This window comes from Pithys albifrons, chromosome 2 (genome assembly GCF_047495875.1).
Source record: "Pithys albifrons albifrons isolate INPA30051 chromosome 2, PitAlb_v1, whole genome shotgun sequence".
NCBI classification, from domain to species: Eukaryota; Metazoa; Chordata; class Aves; order Passeriformes; family Thamnophilidae; genus Pithys; species Pithys albifrons.
The window spans coordinates 100,518,186-100,540,380 of NC_092459.1; the positions used below are offsets into that span (position 1 = coordinate 100,518,186).

At 37.1% G+C, this 22,195-nt stretch overlaps 1 protein-coding gene across 2 annotated transcripts in view; it reads right to left on the reverse strand.

The window, feature by feature from the left end:
• Positions 1-22,195, reverse strand: part of CDC42BPA (CDC42 binding protein kinase alpha) — a 187,317-nt gene that overhangs the window by 94,384 nt on the left and 70,738 nt on the right. For both annotated transcript variants that reach the window (XM_071579798.1, XM_071579794.1), the window contains exons 5-6: positions 17,967-18,062; positions 13,047-13,195 (exon numbers count right to left, since the gene is read on the reverse strand). In XM_071579798.1, the coding sequence (XP_071435899.1) occupies positions 13,047-13,195; positions 17,967-18,062 (245 nt within the window). The remainder of the gene's footprint in view (positions 1-13,046; positions 13,196-17,966; positions 18,063-22,195) is intronic.

Consider the following 22,195-nt stretch of genomic DNA (forward strand, 5'->3'; position numbering starts at 1 on the left):
ACCAAGCAAGGTGTGAAACAGTCTGGGTTTTTTTTCTCCTCAGAAGGACCAGTTGTTTGACCTTTCTTTGCTGTAGAGCGTAAACACGTATGGAAGTACAATGCAAAGGAGAGAAACCAGGGAAAAGCAGGATATGAGCCATATGAGAACGTGCTTCAAATTCCTAGCTTGCCCACTGACTATTTATTAACAACCATTTTTTGCGTGAGTGCTTTGTCACACTAAGTAACTGCAGAAAGGAGTTTATCAAATAAATTTTTAGTCTTTAAAATGCTGACAGCTCTTTTTCCCCCGGTGCAGACAGCTGAAGGGGAATATAAGAATCAACTTGTACTCAGGCAAGAGTCAAATTGAACCAGAAGGCCACATCTCAGAGAAAACCATGGAAAGTGATTCCAACTTTGTAATTTTTAGCTTGTATCACTGAATACAACAGAATATCAATAAGTTACAATGAAAAAATATATAGTAGGAAACTGTGCACTTTACAGCACTGCTTATCTCTAATTTTATTAAAGATATGACTGATTTTGTGTGTCTAAATGACAAGTGCTGTATTAAAGATAGATTCGAATGAAGAACTGCAGCTACTCAGTGAAAGCTGGGGCTGAATTCACAATTTTAAAAGAGAGTCAGAGAATACTACCTTAGAACAAACAGTTATTTAGGAACATTCAAAAGTACAACACACACCATTCCCCAAGCCTCCAAAAGTCACTCAAATCTTCCTCCCCTTCTCATTTCCCTCTCTCCCATGCCTGTTTGCTGTCTAGTCTCCTCCTCCGTTTAAATTGCTGGTCACTTGGAGGATCAAAGCTGCTATTTTCAGTCACTTAACCTACATTTAATCTCATTGTTGCTCTCCTGTTTAAGTAGAATTAGTTGGCTCCCGTGCACCTAATGGCTGAAGAGGAGTCTGACAGTAAGTCTTTGGCTACACTAAGGTTACAGAAGGTGCACTTCAGAACTCACATAACAAACAGTTTTAGCTCATTCTGACACAAATTTTTACATAGTTGATGGATATTTGAACTAACGTGACTTGATGAATGCAAGTATTAATCACTGCTGTCTGGATGAGACTCAGCACTGCTTTCCTCTCTCTGGGAATCAAATATTTTAAAGCAGGGAACAGCAATTCAGAACTTAAACTAGTAAGTAGATCTATTGCATCTATAAATTATTTATTAATATGATACATAAGCAGAGTTAACAAAAAACTTTCTTTGGACACGTGTTACAGCTGATCTGCTTCAGGGTAAGTCTTAGTAAAAAACAAAGTAAAAGTTTTACTCAATTTTACTCCAAAGTGTGGAATCAAATACCATTCCTAATTGGTGCCTCAGCTCCACCCAGCAGTGCCTTTTCTGAACTCACCACCAGTCAAATGGTTTTGAGCAGGGTGTTTATTTTAAGAAATGAAGATGTTTTTTCACAGTTCTTTACATTATCAACACCATTTCCAAGTACTATGAGAAAACAATGCTTCCTAAATAAGCAAAGTTACCCCTATGTCTAACAATAGTCTTTTCACAGATTCAAAGACAGTTGCCTATTCTGTGTTGAAGCACCAGAAAGCAATGGGAACTATTTAAATATCAAATTTTTAGTACTCAGCTTGAGATGATCTGTTCTAAATCGATTACAGAATCATAGAATACCAGGTTGGAAAGGAGCATAAGGATGATCTTGTCCAATCTTTCTTGGCAAAAGCACAGTCTAGACAAAATGTCCCAACACCCTGTCAAGCTGATAGACAACTCAATACTGGTTCCTTTAATAAACAAAAATATTCCTTAAAATGTCTGTGTAAATTATCTTTTTTTCTCATGGATCTGGAACTGAGGAGTATACAAACTATAGAACAGTGGTAAAGTACTACCTGCCTTGCATTTCTCTAATATAACAATTAATAACCCAGAACTGAGATTTGAAGGTTGTAAACATTCACTGAAATAAAATCATGGTTCAAAAATACCTATTAGAATAAAGGTTTACTAAAAAGCCTCTGCCACTCTCCTGAAAATTACATCTACTGAGGTTACATTCAACTCAGATATTGCATGGACATGAAACCTTTCACTCTGGCACCAGGTAATTCAGTTGGCCTGAAAAGACCGGACTGGGTAAATAATTCAGCTACTTGATCCAAGATAATATTTTTTATAAAATAAGTCACATGCATCTTATTAGATAAATTCTGATAATTTTCTGGCTTTTTTCCCTACATTTCAGTTAAAGACTTTGATGCAAGACTTTAAAAAGTTATGAAGTTGGAGCCTGTAGTATGACTCCCACATAAGCACGTGTAACTCAACTATTTCACACACTAGCTGCATCTTTACCTTAAAAGTACATTTGCCTTTCATAACTGCTGCAACTGCTGTTCAAGCAGACCACTAACAGAGAGTTTCAGTCATAACAGAACCCAAGAACTACACCAGGATTGTGTCAAAATTTCTAACAGGATACCAGAAACTACTTCAATCCAGTTCAAGATACTCTGTTTTCATGGGGCAACAGGAATTTCCTGTTTCAGAAACAATTCCATTATTTTACCACTCCAGAACAGAGGGATTAAAAGATATTTTTGATGCTACTAATAATATTTTACACACATGTTACATTGTACTGATCTGGTACTAAGGAATTGGGAGGCAATAACAGAGACAAAATATGTTTATGAAATGCTTATTGATCTGAATCACACAAGCACAGCCAAAATGTTACACAACATTTTCTAATCCACAGAAATCAGTACATACAACAGGAAGACACATACTTAATGTTCAAGTGAAAATCTAGATTCTCTTTTCACATATCTTCAGAAATGGTCCAGCCTGTTAGAGGTTTCATCTTAATTTTATCAAGACACCCTAAGATACAGTTAGTGTAAACTGGGAGGAAGGAAGACAAATACACTGAGACAGACACAGTTTGGGCAGGCAGGAACACAGAAAGATTCTGGCAACACATTTGAAAGGTAAGTAGGGAAATCAGCAATCTGGTTTTTATTCATGTAGATACTGGCAAAGAATAGAATTTATTAAAATAAAATTTATGGGACAGAAATTTTTTAGTGTTGGTATATTCATAGAAATAGCAGGGAAATGGCAGGACCAGCAGAATGAGGTAACAAAACTACCTCCCCGGGAAACCGCACTGAGCAGCTTCAGTGTTTGTGTTTTTAATGAAGCTGGTGTAATTCTTGATGACAGTCTCTTTTAAAAAAAAATTATCATAGACTGTTAAGGTCAAATATCATAATTATTAGAAATTAGTTTTTCCTAATTGGAATTAAATCCTTGAGAAGGTATGCAAAGGTCTACAACATATTAACAGCACAGCTCTATTTAATAGATAGGCCCCTATCACATTTAAATCATAACAAAAAGATAATAATTTGAGGGAAAGAATACAAAGCCAATACATTCATTATATTTACAAAACAGAAGTTAAGGAAAACAATAAAAATGTATCCTAAAGACTATCATCCCATAAGGCACTCAGAATGTGTTTGGGCAGGTTCAACCTGTAACATAATCTTTATTCCAACCAAAAGACAAGGAAAGATGCAGAATTAAGGCAGTCCAAGTCTGAAGTGTAGGTCTGCAGTTTTTCTACCATGTCATGCAGCAACAGACACATGACACAAACAGTTCAGTATCTGGTTTTTGATTCATTGTGGTTAGAAAACAAAAAACCCAAACCATCCTGACACACATGAGCTAAATATAATAAGCACTGTGACACTGGCATAAAATTCTTCACAGCAACAGACTAAGGAAGGAGCTGCTGCCAGAGGCTCTAAAGGAAGAAAGGCACTTGCTCTAAATCTATCCCAGTATCTCCAGACCTGCAGTAGCTTGGCAGAAAAACATTCCAGAAATTTAAAAACAATAAGAAAAACAGAGAGTACAGCCTGCTCAAACACACTAAAACGATGCTTATTAAGAATAAAGTATTATTTGAAAAGCCTTTATAAATAAAAAACTTCTTTTGACAGAAAGCATAAGGCACAATGTTTGCTTAAAAATAAAGCAAATACATATTTTTAATTATCTTGGAAAAGAACTTAAGGACTGAACTTTCAGCCCTTAAACTTAAGCAGAACTCTGAAAGAGCCGTACTTGCATAAAAGTAAATTCCTTTCTGTGCTAAAACTTCCTATATGAGGAAGACATAACTGCTACTGTTATATCTGATCAGATTTTAGCCCCTTTTCCCGCCTCTCTTTTTCCTTCTCCTCTAGCCAGTATTTATTCTATGTACCTTTCTAATGCCCTTTTCCAGGACTTCACACATTGTATCAGATTAAGGATTACTGAGTTACAGTGGCAGCAATATCACTGCTTCCTGCTGCACAAGGAAATGCTAAGGCTCCCTCCAATAGCTAATAAGGACAAACTGAACAGCATAAACATCACAGCACCTGAGTCAATAAAGATTTTAATACAACTTTTCAGATAAAGCTTCAGAAGTTCTTGCTTCCCTGACCCCAAGCATGAAGCCTTCCATAAATGAACCAAGCCTGACCTTACACAAGTATCTGCTTGGTAAGCAGTATTCTAATTTGCAGGATGTTAAGTGACTTACTTTTTCTCATTTAAAAAGTTAAAACAACGCAATATTTTGTTGCTATTAAGAAGGACCATGAGGTAGACTCTTCTAACAATACAACAACTCTTCTGGAAATGTATGAGGGAAATGCTTACTGTAGAACAGCTTCAACACAGACAAGGTTATTTGGACTGATACTTCCTTAATTGCACTTTCAGGAATCAGATTCTTGCACTGATATCTTATTATAATATCTTGCAAGGTTATCTTAAATTACTATGAAAAAAGGAAGTACTGCATTTAGTGGTTGAGGCAACTACTATTTAATTCAAAAATTCAAATAACAAGTTTCTACTTGTCAGATCTGAAAGTTCAGGTAGTGAAAACATTTTCACTCCAAATTCACCGAATATTCCTGGGAAGAATGCTCTAGCAGGAAACCAGATAAAAGTCAATGGTTTAAAAACCACTTCTTATAATATATTCAAGCACCTCAGTGTTATGGTTTTATACTAAGACTGCAGGATATCAAACTGTAAAGCCAACTCTTTATTGCTTATTTATGCAAGGACAAACGTACATGATACTCAAAGTCACATAATGATAATGAATTTGTCCTCTGCAGCTTCTAATCTTATCTAATCTAATGATATAAACTCAATTGTATTTCAAATACAAAAAAGGAAGCAAAGGGCACATAATCATAAATAAAATAGAAGCAGTCTAAGGAAGAACTTGAGGAACATAAAGGGTATGAATACATGAAAATGAAGATACAATGAAAGGAGGTAGTTATGAAATAAATACTGTGTTGACAAAGAGATAATGAAATGGAAAATCCATAGAAGACAAAACATGAGGCAGTCAGTTTCCCATAACAAAAAACAATTATAACTGATAATAATGAAGACTCCATCACACAACTGCCATGCTCATTTCTGTCTTCATAATTCTAAACTTTATACACAAGATCAAAACTCACCGAAAGTGTTAATTACCAACTCTACCCTCAGTCACCAAACAAATAGCTAATTATACTCTCAGAACCACAGTCACTGGGACTAAAAATTCAGAAATAAGGAAAATGTTTTTGTCCTACTTTCCTGATGTTGATTTTGGATATCAAAAAAGCAGTAGGAAAAAGTACTTTCAGGTCTGAAAAAAATCAGAAAATAACTAGTGCAACTTTACAGCTTAATTCACATAAAACCAGCTTGCAAATGGGAATGTTTTGCCCTCAAAAGAAGTTACTCATTTCCATGCAAACACCTCCAGCTTCATGAGACATTGAAACAGATCTCATGTCAGAGCTACAACTGTTCTAATGTGGACTTTTTTCATGCAAACACCAAAGAAGTCAAATGAATCCTTATGCTAGAGGCAGCAGGAGCTCTTGGAAAGTTCCATCACATTTAGCATCCACTGAGCGTTGCTATAAACATTATTACTTGGAAGGGAAGACCGTGAATTTTTCTGTAGAAGACTTCTGGCATTAGTAATTTTCCCTTTAACAGTTAAAAAGGATCCTTTCCAATTAAACTATTTCTTGTCCCTCACTCTCATTTTCACTTTCAGAAGGGTTTACACACTTCTGTTTTATAACAGCCACAACCAGTTCCTCCCTAAGCAGCATTACATACCATCTAATAAAGTGCTCACATCCATCTGCCTTTCAAGCAACTGCACCCAGAAGAAAAATCTACATGAAAGAGAAAAAAGTCTTCTTATCTACATATTCCTCCTCTACCTGTGAGTATTCTTTCCATCAAAGGGGTAATCATGCTAGCTAAAGGACAGGTAGGGACTCACCAGAAAGAACAGAGGGGTGCCCTCCCTGCCTTGCTGGCCTTCCTCAACTGACCATGATCCAAGAACCTCCTTCTTTAGGAGGTCCATGTCAGACATGAAAGGGGAAGGTTTTATTGCTGAGGGGCTTACAGCTAACTACATTTTAGATACCTCATCTCCAACTGTTTCTCATGTCCCTTTTCCTTTAAAATCACAGAGTTGTGTAAATTGCCAGATACCTCAAGTACCACTCAATGGATGTAGGGGAAAAACAGGCGCAATGTGATGAACACAGACTCTATTGGAAAGACCAGCTTAAAGTGACTTCCTTCATCAGATTGGAAGTCAGGTTAATTAAAATGTGAAGTTACTTCTCACTTGGACTGGTGTACTTGTTCAGTACCCTGCACAGTGACACAAACTTTTGTTTCAGCAGAAGAGAGGGGATGTTTGGAGCTTGTGTCTTGGGGAGAAAGGAACAAGAAGAGAAAAAAGGCCAAAGGGTACATTTGTAAAAGCACCTCTGCTGAAAGGCCTACTTAAGCTGCTGTCACTTAAGGCACTGGATTTAGGGTTTCTAAACTCTTTCTGCTTGAATAACACAGAATACATATATATATATATATTTATATATATAGGTCTGTACTAGCTCAGTGACCCATTACACTTTCACTTAAATTAACACTCCCACCAGACATTCTAAGAAACCATTTGCCCTCTACATGATGGCACAGCCAGCGTAATCCACCAGCTCTTGGCAAGCCAAGCATCTGCGGGTCTTTTATTTCAAAATGCTTCTAGGTCATCACAGGCTCCTTTGGAAATCCTACCAACACACTCTAGTCACACAAGCATTACCCTCACACAGTCCTCGCTGCAGGTCAGATGCCACCCCGAGGGCATACTGTGAGAGCAGCTGCCAGCGTTTGTACCATAGGGGGTCACAGGGCAAAATGAAAGCCCAGAGTCCATAAAGATAACCTTTGTATCCAGTCCCTCCTCAGTGGAAAAATGGAGCAGAAACAGAACCTACACTCACAGAGCTCTCCTACCTCTGTCAAGGAATACCTTGTAAGGAAGCACCGTCTTACCAAGTATTCACTAAAATAACTTTCTGTCCTGCTGTTTTCCATGTAAAACTAAACCATGCCACATTTCAAAGCAATGCATTTTCAGCAACTATCAAAATAATCTTCTGTTATTTTTCTAGCCCTGTTTCCTTCACTCTCAGCACTTTGTAAGGACATCTTCATGTGTGCATTCAACATTATGTCTGTTGCAAAGTTTGGTAAACACTTAAAATACGATGTTGCTTTCCTTCAAACCCACAATTACAGCTAACTTTACCAAGAGCCACAGCACTTGGCTCCTCCTTGTGCCAATTCAACTCAGACATACTGTGCAATGCAACTAACTCCCTAGATGGGCCTTCCACCCCCAAATTTTCCACTTAAGTAAATTAATGATCAGGAAAGACAGGATACACCCAGAAGACAGAAAACCACTTATTCAGCAAGTCAAAAATGGATACGCTGGCATGGAAGCTTATAGCTGAAAGTGAAATGCATCCTACAAAGAATCCCAGATTCCAGCTGCCTGCTAACGACAGTAAATATTTCAGGGATGTCCCTAAGATGATTCCTACTGAGGACAAATAGTACCTTCTTGTTAAAAGCAAAGAGGCAGGCTTGATAGAAAAGAGACAGTTCTTTTATTCCTATAATGAATTTATTCCCTTATGTTCAATACTTCTAAGAAAGGATGTCACTTCCACAGAGAATTCTGCTGCTCTACATTTTAAGAACTCAAATGTTCCAGGGAAGCTCAGCTTAAATTTCAGAAGCTGATGGAGAAAACGGGAAGAGAAATAAAAAAAGAAGTATCTGGTGATTTAGAATGCTAAAGTCCTTTCAACTAAAAGAAAGCAGGAACTAGAAATCCAAAAACACACTGATGGAGCTAACTGTAATCTCACACACCTTCTGGAAACAGGCATGTTTATGCTTTCCATGCCTATCTTTTCACATGCAAAAGACGGTATCTGAAATGCATGTAACTTAAAGAGTTTACCCCTTTAGTCTTAACTATCCTCCCATAAACTTGACCAACAAAAATAATAATTAACATAGGTGCCTCGTAATCCTTCCAAAATATTTTCTCAGTAAGAAGGTAATTGTTTTACCACTCAATAGAAAAAGGCAACTGTTTAATAGGGGTGTGCCAGTATATGAAAACTATTTTAAATTAGTATTTTTGCAGTGCTGTGGAAGAACATGAGCCTAAATGCTGAACACTCCCTAGTTTCAAATTGGCTTTGCACTAAATCACTGTGCCACCCTGCACAAAATAAATAGCTGGAGGAAAGAAAGTCAAGATAAAAATTATTTAAGCACATTAACACTTATCATTCTGTACTACTGAAGAAGCTGGAATGTCCCAAATTAAATTCAGGCCAGTGACAGACTCAGATGCACCATTACTAAAGGTCTGCCTCAGAAGGCAGCACAAAAGGCAGCACAGACACAGGGCGGGGGTGTGCAAAGCCACCAGTGGCACACTCACTGTGCCTGGCACTAGGACTGCCCACAGGGCATCTTCTGCAATCCTCAGGGGAAATTTCTTCCCATGGCAAGCAGGCCTTCTCAAGGTTTTTTTTACTTAGAAGGATTTAGACAAATCCTGGCATTTCTACTTTACATAATACTGAGAGAAAATGTGGCTTACCAATAAAACCATCAAGGAGTTATAGAAAACAGGAATTTTATGTGTTTGAGGTAATACAACACAAATAAAGTGTAGCTACCTAGCTTAAATTGATAGGGGTTTTACTGCAGCCCACACCTGGATATCTGATAATGCATGCAAATATAAGTTTTTAATATATGCCAAGTGGCAGAATTAAGTAGCAAAACAACCTTGAAACTGAAATTATTATTAATACATGTAGAGGCTCTCTTCAGAGGAAAAAAAAAGGAAAATGAAGAAATGGTACTAAAAGGATATCAAAATAAAAGACAAATTGATGTTGATGCCTAGTAACTGGAAAATCTCACCCTGTATGATACTTCCGCAGTTTGCAGAAAACTGGCACAAGACAAGGTTTAACCTTGGCCTACAAGCAAGCATCACTTCATTAGCACAGATCTGTAATTTACGGTGTCAGGGGTAACTATAAGCTTTACATGAACTCCCAAGAAGTCACGCATTTGTCAGAGATACATACAGTTATTTTCTTTCTCACTGTGAACACCTGCACGTATATTTAACTTAGACAAAGTTATCTACCTAAACCTAGCCTTAGAGCTGCCAACATCATCCAGTAATGCCAGCTCTGGTGCTTCAGAACAATGGTAAAAGCTATGATACATATTAAAGAAAAGGCCATTTTGTTCACATTCTGAGCCATCACTTAAATAGCAGGTAAAATACACATGATTTTTTCAGAGAAATTAATTATCAGAAATTAAAAATTACCTAAGCTTTATGTTCTGATTGTTGTTATCTCAAAAACATTGCATCATATTTATTTAAACTAAAAAAGTGGATAAAGTAGGCAAAATACTAAGAATACCCTAAGAACAGTATCTATGTTATTTTCAGCTTGCAACTTTTCTCATTCTTAATTTCATTAGGTATCAGGAGACAGCTTCAAAAACATCATTTAATTGCCCTGCACAATTTTATTAATACTCAGATTTTGATCTCCTCCTCACTATAAATTCTCCTGTACTCCTACAATGCTAGTGCAGAAATGGCATTCAAAGCTGAACTCCAAAACCTGAAATACAGTCATTTAAGTAATGCCAAGGTTTGTATTTGACATTTCAGAATCTTGGCCAATGTACTTTAGGAAAGAAAAATATCTTCCATTTGACATCAGAGTGGCCTGTACATAAACAGCCACTGCAGTCAGTATCACTCCCAAACAAAACTACTGACAACAAAAAAAATTATTAATTCTAGAAAAGCACAAGAAGAGTGACATAATTAGAATAAAAAGAGAAATACGATTTTTAAAAGGTACAAAAACAGTCAGAGAAAAATAGAAAATCATCATCAAAGTACAACACTATGTAAGGTTAATGTGAAAATCTATCCTGAAAGAACTGGGACACTAAAAGGAAACAAAACAAAGCAATCTGTTATCTCATTGTACAAAAACAGCCTTGACCAAAACATGCCTAAAGCACAGTTTCTAGTTCAGTAGCTACAAGTCAGATCAAATCCTGATGCATATTGGTTATTCATCTGAAATATCACTTATGCAGCTGGTACATTAATCCAGCTTTTAGTAGTATTTCCTTCTTCTCCTATGACCTTTGCTGTGTGCAACACACTCCCAAAAAAGGATGTGGCCACCGTGGTTAAACTTTCAGGAAAAGAGCCTTAGTGGCATTTAGAAGATATGTTTTCTTTTCCTTTCTTTTGTTTTACCAGTTGCAAACATCCTAATAAAACTAACAGTAGAACAGGTCTCGTTTCAAAGAGTGATCATTTAACATATATTCAAGTGCTCTTTACATTTTTAATCTTGCCAAACATGCCCCTATAAACAGGCATTGTATTACAGCAGTACTAATGATAAAATGCCAAAGTAGCATTGAGAACATTATAAACATGTGAACCTCACTGGCAAAGTCACAAGTCAAACAATAAAGAACTGGGAATGCATAGGGTCTTTCTGTTGTTGTTACACATTCATAGCAATAAATATGCAAGCATAATAATCAGCACATTGTTTTCAATTGCAATGCTACTTAATTTTTACCCCAAATTTTACAGCAACACCTATTTCATCTTGGGGACATGAACTGTTTGAAGATGGAAACATTACATCTGTTGCATACTACACACTAACAATGTTGAATTACAAAGGTTTTGATCTGTTTGGAGGAAAAGGTAGATTTCTGTTCTTCTGGGAAGAGCTACTACTCCATATGCAGACTCACTGGGTAAAAGACAACAACTTACAGAGCACATGAAGTTCTCTGGACCTAGCAACAGGAGGTAGCATCTCACCAATTTACCCACAAAGATTTTTAAAAGTTAGATCCAAATTAAACTAAATGCAAAAACCTCTGACATCAGGTCCTAAGCAAAAAAAATGTTTTTTTTTTCCAGAAAAAAACAAAGTTGTAATTTTCAACATTCAAGAAAAGTGCTCTGTTTGGGTTTTTCCATAAGACATTATTACACAAAGCTCTCTTTCACAGACAGACACTGTTCTTCAACAAAACTATCAGACTGCAAAATAATTCAGAGGTGCAATCTGCAGCTTAGCACCAGCCCACCTTAAAGCACTCCTCACTACAGACATCTTATGAAAAGACAGAATGTCGAAGAAAACAAAACACAGCCCAGTAATACACCAAAACCAACTGCAATACACCTTTTGGACAAAAAGGAAAAAAAACCTCAAACCACTTTCTGCAGTGAAGCAGCCAAAGAGGAACAGTGGAAGAAAGCATGGTTAGTACACACTAATTAAAGGGTGATCAATGGATGTATCAAACAAGCTCATTCTGCCAACTTAATGATTCATCTTAAAGAACTGGGAGTTCTCCTCCTGACTTCCGTCAGAGTCAAATCATAGAATCATAGAATCGATTGGGTTGGAAAAGACCTTCGAGATCATCAAGTCCAACCCTTGGTCCAACTCCACTCCATTTACCAGGTCATGGCACTCAGTGCCACGTCCGATCACAGTTTAAAAACCTCCAGGGATGGCAAATCCACCACCTCTCTGGGCAGGCCATTCCAATACCTGATTACTCTCTCTGGAAAGAATTTTTTTCTGCTCTCCAACTTAAATTTCCTCTAGCAGAGCTTAAGCCCGTGCCTCCTTGTCCTATTGCTGAGTGCCTGGGAGAAGAGACCAGCCCCCACCTGGCTAGACCTTCCCTTCAGGTAGTTATAGACAGTGACGAGGTCACCTCTGAGCCTCCTCTTCTCCAGGCTAAACAACCCCAGCTCCCTCAGCCTCTCCCCATAGGGCTTGTGCTCCAGTCCCTTCCCTTCAAGTACATCTATTGAGCACCTCTGAAAATTTTGCTTCTTGTAAGGTAATTTTTTCCTCTGCATAGAAGAATTACCATGGAAATCAGTAGAGAGTGACACATTAAAGATGTAGCTAGTTTTGTGAAAAGATTTATCATGGTCTTCAAAAAAGCTAGACATGAACAACTTAATATTTTCCTTTGAACACAGCAATTTTTATATATATATACCAAGGTGCCACAATTTAAGTACTTACATTGATTTAACAAAATGCACTCACTTTATTTTAAAGATAATGTCATTAAGTCCAAAGGAAATGGTGTGTTTTCAGCTTCAGTACAGATTCAACAGAAAAATGAAGAAACAGAATTTGACCTTTCAATAAACCTGCTCAAAGTTGATCATATTTCACAAACAGGTTTCCAGTTTTGCTTTTATAAATTATGGATCATTAACTTTGAAACACACCAGTGTGCAAAATTCATGAGATGCATTCAGATATTCATTCATGTCTCTGGCCATATGGTGTAAGTTTAGCAACAGTTCCAAAAACCACAACATGTAAGCAGGTATATGTTCTATCACGCTTACTACTACAGCAAGTACATGTCACTAGCTTAAACTCTTTAACAGGAATTATTATCAGTCTATCAAGGAACTCTCCATAACTCCAACAGGGATTTGGAGCTCAAATTACTTACCTGTGAACATAATGCAACTGATGAACTGAATCAATGGCTATCACCATTTCAGCCAAGTAAAAACGAGCCATATCTTCAGGTAGTCTGTCCTCAAACTTGCTGAGCAATGTAAGCAGGTCTCCTCCAACGTAGTAATCCATAACCAGGTACTAGAGAGTGGGAATGATAAGAAAACAGAGCAGGGGGAAAAAAAACCCCCACAATTTATTGGGTGAATCAGAAACTAAAAACTTACTGAAGCATAAAAATTAATTTACAGCAAACATTATTATCGGCATTAAAAAAGCTAATCAAGATACTTAGATGTTCCAAAAAGAGTAGTTGGTTCAGCAGCATTTTAATATCTAACCTACTTGAATATTTTTCATATTTACACCTCTCCAAACACAGTAAGCTCATGACAAAACAGTATCAACTTCATCCACTGTCCCATCACCAAACATGTTATATTTAGATACTCTAGATTCCCTTAAACAACACCCTTTGCTAGAATGCAAAAGGAGTCAAGGATTAAAGCACAGACCTATAAAAATTAAACTAGCTGTGTTAATTTGTAATCTCATTTATGTGCCCCGATTTCCCAGGCTTCCCTTTCCCTTTTTTCCTATCACCTTTTTCCATTAAACAAACAGTTCTGGAGAGTAAAGTTTTAAACTACTCAAATGAAGGCAAAGTCTGAAAGACTTCCAGTGGCCCACAGTGCAGTTCCAGAAATTGCTGACATTGTGCACAATACAAGATCTGGCAACATAAATACAAGGTGCCACTTTCTGTAGTTGGATTTCTGAAGTACTAATGAAGCAAACTTGCTTGCCATTAAAGCAGGTGTAAAGATGTTAAGGAAATCAGAACCTTTCTGCACTTTACTGTATTTACAGAATGAAATGCCACTTCTTTTAGCAATGTAGTCAATATGACTGGAATAAGTGAAACTTAAGAAAACTGTGAAACTGAGGATCCTAACACATTTTTAGCTTAGCTTAGTTTGTTTTCATTGTGGGAAAAAAACTGGAAGGTCACATGGGGAAAAGAAAAAATCTAATTATAACTAACAAACTAATTAAAAGCATTCTAATTTAACAATTCGCTCATACAACATTACTTTCAAACATCATAGTGGACAGATTAATTAGCAACATAGAATATTCTGAGTTGGAAGGGACCCATAACAATCATCCAACTCCAGCTCCTGGCCCTGCACAGTACAGCCACAAGAATAGTATCAGGTGCCTGAAATTAAATTCCCACTAAAGTACAGAGTTCCTATCTTTGTTTCCAGGAAGGCTGCCATTAGAAGCAGTGACTCTTAACAACATCACAAATACTAAAAAATACTAAAGATGCAACAACGTATATCCCAGTTTGATTCTTTAACATTTTAATAAAGCTACTTAAATGAAATTTTTATAATTAGTTCCCCTAATTTGTACAAGTCCCTTCCCATTTTTAGAAAAAGACACTACAATATGTAGAAAAGAATCTGCAAAATTATATCAGCTATGAGGAAGATGAGGGGCAGGAAGAAGAATCTGTTTCTTTTCCCCTCATACTTTCCATGACAATAAAGCTGATGAAATAAAGATTTTAACAACTTAATACAGAATAACCTGGGCATTCCCACTGATTCCAAGTGCATGAAGAAAGTACAAAATGCATTTTCACAAGATTTGAAATGTGCTGTCAATCAAATTTTCACCTGTTGCATTGTGACATGAATAATAAATGTCTTAAATTATGCTCACAAGCCTTATACAAGACAAATACCTTCTATTCAGTGGTGCTTCTATGCTCCCTCTGAAACAAGGTCTGTATTAGCAGTTTCTTACATTTTACAATTTTAGAAAAATACATTAACCCTTTGGAGCTTCAGATATTGATTATTGTATATGACACCCTTTATAAACTTACTGCTTTGAAAGCACATTCAACAAACCTCGGAAGATTCACCTAACTGATGTGGGATTTCTGCACTCAGTTCTTCAGCACTTTTAAAATACATACAATTGAGTTACTGAATACACCAAAATAACACAATTTTGGCTCTCACAACACAGGATTCTGCACCTCCCATTCTGCCAGAGCAGCACAGTAGCCTAATGACAAGGAAACCTTCAACTCCTCAGATAACCCAACACTTAAACTGTAACTCAAAGTATTAAGTTGTGCAAAGTTAAACACATGCATAAGACTGAAAACTAAATTTAACAACTGTGTTTGAAATAAAAACATTCAATCAATGTATAACATCCTATCCAACGTGAACTATCCATGTTCCTAAAAGATGGATTTTTTCTAAGCTTTAAAAATACTTTTTAAATGTAATAATCATCCAGATCTATCCAAGTTTCAAACACTCCTCAAAGTATTACTGTACGACAGCAGCTTCCATCCAAGAGAAAGAAAAAGCATAGATTTAAGAACACTAAATTCTAGTAACTAGTGGAAGTTTAACACGGGCATTTAATCCATTTAGTTTAGAGATCTCTTGAGATCATCTTCTCCAACCTTATCTGTTCAAGTAGGGTCAGCTAGAGAAGGCTGATGATGACTGAGTCCAGTTAGGTTTTGAGTATCTCCAGGCTAGAGACTCCATAACTCCTCCAGGAAACATGTTCCAGTGTTTGACCACCTTCACATTAAAGACAGGATTTCCTGGGTTCTGATGGAACTTCATGTATTTCACTTTGTGCCCATTGTCTCCTGCTCTCTCATCAGCCACTATTGAGAGGAATCTGCCCCCCTTGCCTTCACTCCCTCCCATCATTTATTTATACACATTGATGATAACCCCCCTCCCAGACCTTCAGTTATTTAGGCTGGCAATCAGCTCTCTCAGCCTCTCCTCATATGAAGGATGCTCCTGTGCTTTCTGGCCTTGCACTGCACTTGCTTCAGTAGCTCCATCATTCTTTTGCACTGGGGAGCCCAGAACTGTGCACAACACTTCAGGTGCAGCTGCAGCAGGGCTGAGCAGAGAGGAAAGACCTCCCCTGACTGCTGGCAACACCTTTCCTTCCAGCCCAGAATACTCTTGGCCTATTTTGCTGCGATGTTACATTGCTGGCTTACGGTTAAGCTTGTTACCCACCAGGACCTCAAGCAAAGCAGCTTTCCAACCCAGCATGTACTGGGTCTATTTTATTCCACCCCAGAAGCAGGGCATTACATTTCCCTTGCTGAACTTCATGAGATTTCTGTCTGTCCAGTCTGTCGAGGTCTATCTGAGTGACTGCACAGTCACTTCTCCCTGTTTTATTAACACCTGTGAACTTGCTGAAGGTGCACTCCATTCCACTGTCCAGACCACTAATGAAGCTCTTGGCTCCAGTCCTGATCCCTGGGGTACAGCACAGCTGACCAGCCCCAGGTGGGCTCTGTGTCACTGACCACAACCCCTGGGCCCAGCAGTTCAGTCAGCTCTCCCTCCACCTCACTGCATCTGGTCTAACACGCACTGGTCAGCGTGTCCATGATGATGTTGTGGCAGACAGTGTCAAGGTATACAACAGCCACCCCTCAACCACATCTACTGATCAAATCTACGCTGTTTTTTTTAGAGGCCACTTGCACTACACATGCTTTTAATAAAAAACATACAGAGAACTAGTGATACATTCACACTAAAATGATACAAACTCCCAATATTACTGATACTTTCCCCAGCAGGCTGCAAAAGTAGGTCCTGTTAGCACACTATCAAAGATAAAGAACAAACCTTTTCTGTGCTTCATGAAAGTAAGGAAACTGGCAAGAATAATTCTAGTAGGCTGTTGTGGAATATATAATATTTTCTTTAAAATGCTGTTAATGGTAATACCAGAATTACAAAAACCTTGAGATACTTTTTACTGTCCCCATTAACAAAGCATGAAGCTGGCTGGGAGGTATTTAAACCAACAGTTAGACTCACAAATGCAGAGCCCAGTTTCTGTACAAATTCACCAAAATCCACGGATCTCTGAGTATCTGAACTGATACAACAGAATGCAATATAATGGCATATATAAAACATATAAATGGCAATATAAATAGCATTGCAAGTCTGCAAGAATTCCACATATATTATTTCTTTTATTGGGCAGACTGGGAGGAAAGAAAAGACTGTGGCTGTATAGTAGATTTTTAAGGAAGTATTAGAATTACTAATATAGAATCTAAAGCACAGGGCAAGAAAACACCAATAATTGAAAGTCATCAATGTGTAGTTGTTTACTTTCTAAGGTATCAATATTATCAAAACTGTTACCACAATCAAAACACTTTAAGTGGGAAAGATTTAATAGAAAATTGGCACTTTGTCCTCATATTAGCTTCTTTTTACAAGGCTTTACAAATATTTGAAAATTAAATAACATTAGAGACACTTTAATCTACAATTACAGCTTCCAACTCTTATCTATGAACATTTAGTGGCATTCTTCCATGCTGCAATAACATTTTATTGCTTTGTGACATCTTAGTGGGTTTAAGTCCTCGAAACAGCACAGACCAATCACAATGAACTGTTGTTTCAAAACAGGGCTACTCCCCATTTCTCTCTGTAAAACAGTAATCAGCAATGTTAATCACAAAAATTAAAGGCAAATAGAAAAATTACATTAGTAAGTGCACTTTTATTTTTAGGAATCCAGTTAAACTGAGTGATGAATTGTAAGAACAAATAAGCAGATAGACCGAGGTTTATCACAAATGCAAAGTGGTTTAGAAAACCAAGCTGCATTCCTGAGATATTTATAGCAAAACTTCTAAAGTTTCTGACCAGTCTCTACCCTTCAGAATCTTATGCAGAAAATCACAGATCCTCTCATGGTCTGTATGGGCCAGAACACAAAATTAACAAATTAACAAACTATATGTCTGTCTCAAACCACAACTAAGAATGTGCATTTTCATCCATATATACATAAAAGCAACACTCACTAAATAGTTTTCATCCTGGAATGCATAATGTAAAGTTGTGATCCACTGGTTATCTCCATTCACCAACACATCTCTCTCTTCTCGAAAACAGGCTGTCTGAAGGAGAGAAAAATAATTATAGGCTTTAAGTAAAATATATAAAAGAAAGACATTTTGTATGTTGACTATGCTTTGACATTATATTTGGGGGGGAAAAATCAAAACCGCCTCTCAGTTAAAAAGTCATTTATTACAGTATCCAAAGATGACAAAATCCACAAAAAAAAGGTATAAGGAAAGCCCACCTTCAAATTTGAACAGCTGTATTTCCCTACACTGTTTAGTGAGGCGAAGGGATAAATAAGCTGCTGCTGCTCATTGCCTAAAAATCCCAAGTCAAAATCCTGAAGTATCAATAATGACAGAACAGCAATATACGATTAAGAAAAGCAATCAATAATGGCATTAGATAATTGTAACTGCAGTGGGAGTTAGAGTACTAGAATCTGGAGTCTTTCACACAGGAAAGGTTCATTTCATTTGGAAGTAGCTGCCAATAACTTCCATGTAGTCATCATTCAATAATCATTAACCAGTTGGGGTTTTCTCCACACTCAACACTCAGGAAAAGTAGAACAGAATTGAATATTGCTCTTGCCAGATACAAGATGTTGATCAGACATCCCAGGGGGTTTCCCCTCAGTAAGTCTGAAAGAGAAACAGAAGGCAAGAGGTGCTTTGCTAGCAAGTTGAGCAGAGGAGAAGCAAGAACTGCCAACAAATGTTAAGGAATACCTAAGAGGAGAACACAGGTTCATATGAAACAGAAGAAGATGTGAAGAAAATAACCAAGCAAAAAGCAGCGAGGCATTTAATTCAATGAAGGTTCTTGCAACTCGTACTGAGAAGTGAAAAAAATACCTCATCAAAAGCAACTTTGCAGAATGATAGACAAAAATGACCCAACAGCTGAAAAGCCAAAAAGAAAACACGGCAAAGAAATACAATAAAGGTTTTGAAGGGATTGAGTTCTGAAGCAAATATCACAAAAAAACAAAAGGTACCAATTACCAAAGCCAACACACAATTTTGTTCAGGAAAAAATCTGAAAGATGCTGGAAAAGAAAGATTAATACTGTATGGGCTATGCTAAGAAGGTAGATGGAGAGTTAGAGAAAAACATAGACCATATTCCCTTCCAGCACACTGTGCTCTTCAAAAAGATGTTGCATCAATTTGAACCCCTGCTCTGTCTCTTCCCTCTTTGAGACAGTCAAATTTAAACAAAGTTCAACTATTTTCTTTTTATTTTCTCAATTTGATTTCCAAATCCAAATAAATTCCAGATCTGGTAAATACCAGAACACTGGCATGGCTATTACTGGTTGTGAGATCTGGAGAGTGAAGAATGGAAAGTAAAATTTCATTTGAGATTGAACTATGCACAAGAATTCATGCAATAAAAAGAGAGCAGAAAACAACTCTCTCTTCCAATCAAATAAACCATAATTTTTTTGGTGAATACAGTGAATAAGAATAATGCAGACCAGGAAAAAGAAAGATGACATACTTTAATCATAGCACAATGCATGAGATAAATCAGTGAAATTTGAGAAAATAGCAAAACACATTTTTGTACAAATGCCTTCAAAGTTTATTGAATGAAAAATAGACCTGGAGTGGGAGAAGGAGTAAAGATCATCTTCAGAAAGAAGAAAACCTGTTGATGCTTCAGTTTGAATTTTTTTCCTTCCATGTTTGTAAACTCTTGATGTATTTCAGAGAGAGATAACTATAAACTCTTGTTTTCACAAGGATAAGTTACACGTACTTTCTCTACTCCTTATGACACAATTCATAGGATTAGTTACTAGAGAGTTTGTATAATTCCACTTGGTTTTGCCATGATTTAACAGAAGACCATGCATTCCTTGAGACACCCACCTCTGGGCAGTGTGCCTAGAGCTGACAGCAACAGCTATTACCACAGTAGATCCCAGCTGAGACAGTAAGAGCCAGAGTCTAGTGGTTCATGGCAAAACACAACAACAGAAAAAGGTCAGTAGCAGAGGTTCTTTTAATTGCTGTAACAGCTAAATTAAGATTTTTTTTTTAAATGAAGCCTCCTTTTTATTGTGCCTTTTGTTATTCCAGCATTACACTTCATCTTCCCTAGGCAGCCTCCTTGAATTGTTGGCAGAGCCCTCCAGAGGTCATTTGACCCAACTCTGTCACACCAGAGCCAACTCAGTGCTATGGTTGTATCTATACTGTTATCATGGCCTTCAAGCAGCAAAGAATTTGACTCCTCAGCTATTTGGTGCTCATGTCCTTACAGATCAGGGTTAGTACTGCTGGGATTGCTGACTGCTCCATGTTGCATCATGTTTGTCCTGCTCTCTCCCGAGCCTCATCTGGCCCCAGTGTGGCACACGTGTAACTCTAAGTGACTGTCAACGCTCAGGGTAACACGTTGGGGAGTGTATCAGCAACTGTCACACGTTTCCAGGTACTCCATGTGTCAGTAATGCCCCCAGTTCTACATCCCACCTCTGAGGTTTCAGCAGCAACAAGTGTCTGGAAAACGTATATTATGTGTAACACAGCAGAGAACACCTGACTTCACAGCTTGCATAATTTCATCATAACATAGAACTGCTCTCAGAGCTTGCAGTCCCCAACCTTCATCTGGCATTCATGAGCCTCTTTTGAGTACATACTCACTTTTTACTTTTAGAAATGACTCCCACTTCTCCCATTGTTGACACAGGGTTATCTGAACCTATAGATCTATCTATATGATGGCCTTGCATTTTTGGACTGCCTGATTTTCCTGTGTATTTCAGTGTTAATGCAGTGCACTGCTATCAGAGCCAAAATGGGTCATTTTCCCCAGCAGCAGCAACAAGTGAGCTCGTCAACATTTAAAAATGACAGGTTAAGGTTGTTGAAGGTCATGCTTTGTAATGCACTTTCACTCCAGATGGTTCTCTTTCCAATGGATACCCATGGGTTACAAATACATGAAAAAACATAGCTGCAATTCTTTTTAACCTAACAGTTCAGACTTTCAGAAATTCAGTGGGACCCATGGGAAGAGTATTTTTAATACCTTGCATAGAGAAAAAAAATTTCAAACCTATTTATAACTGTATTTTAATGAAAAGAAACAGTTTTCAAACTCACTTTAAAAGGGTACATTTAAAAATAGAGTAAAACTTCATTTCTGGTCCTTTGTTTTTCACTGAAATAATAAAACTTACAGTAATGACATTTGTCTTGGAGAGAAATGCCTCTTTGGATCAAAACTAATGCTGAATAATTTCTGGATAAAAAGGAAACACATTGTATGCATCTAACCACAATCTGCATGCCATTTATACTTCTTAATGTGATAACATTTTCATTAAAAGAGACAGGATGTGCACACATGAGAAATTGGCTTTAATTTGTCTGAATACATTTTTTTAAAGTGTGATGCTTTTCCATTAATCTCATTTCCTACCAAGATGTAATTAAAACATAAATGCAGAAACCAGAATAAACTTGGAAGCAACTGAACAGCAAGGCAGTCTGAGAGCAGCAAAGTTAGTCTCAAATAAAAAATATATATTTATGAGTCTACTTTTAGGCTGTTTATTTTCAGTATGCATAGATTAAGATTTCCAAAGCAAATTAAAGGATTATACATGTTCCATTTAAAATTAATACACAGATCTTCTGGTTTAGACTGCATTGTAAAGGTTTCTTTCCAAAGGAATCCAGGGAAACATACCAAGGACTTTATGAAGAACCGAACTATGTAATGAAAGTAGGGAGCTAAGGCAAAGCAGTGCTGGTAAAACAGCTGTTCCACAGTTTTCAGACACAGAATGGATTCCAGCTTTAACAGGAAACTCTTTATCACAGATTTTTGCAGATGGATATTTTTATGAAACATGCACGAAAAATTTGAAACTTTAATCTTTCTAATTTTTCAATCTACTAATTGGGCCTTGACTAAGTTCTAACTACTGATAAACTAATAGGTCTGGTGAGCTATAGCTCAGCAATTACATTTTTATACATTTTTTATACAATTTTTACCTTCTGCCATGGAAAAGACTTGCTAAAGACTACATTCCTAACTGGAACAAATGCATTAAAAGATCACTTGTGCAGTCAGTAATTCTCGGGCAATTAAAGAAAAGGTATAATGTTAAAAGCATCCAACTCCACTGAAGTCAAGATTCCATGCCATTTCAACCTTT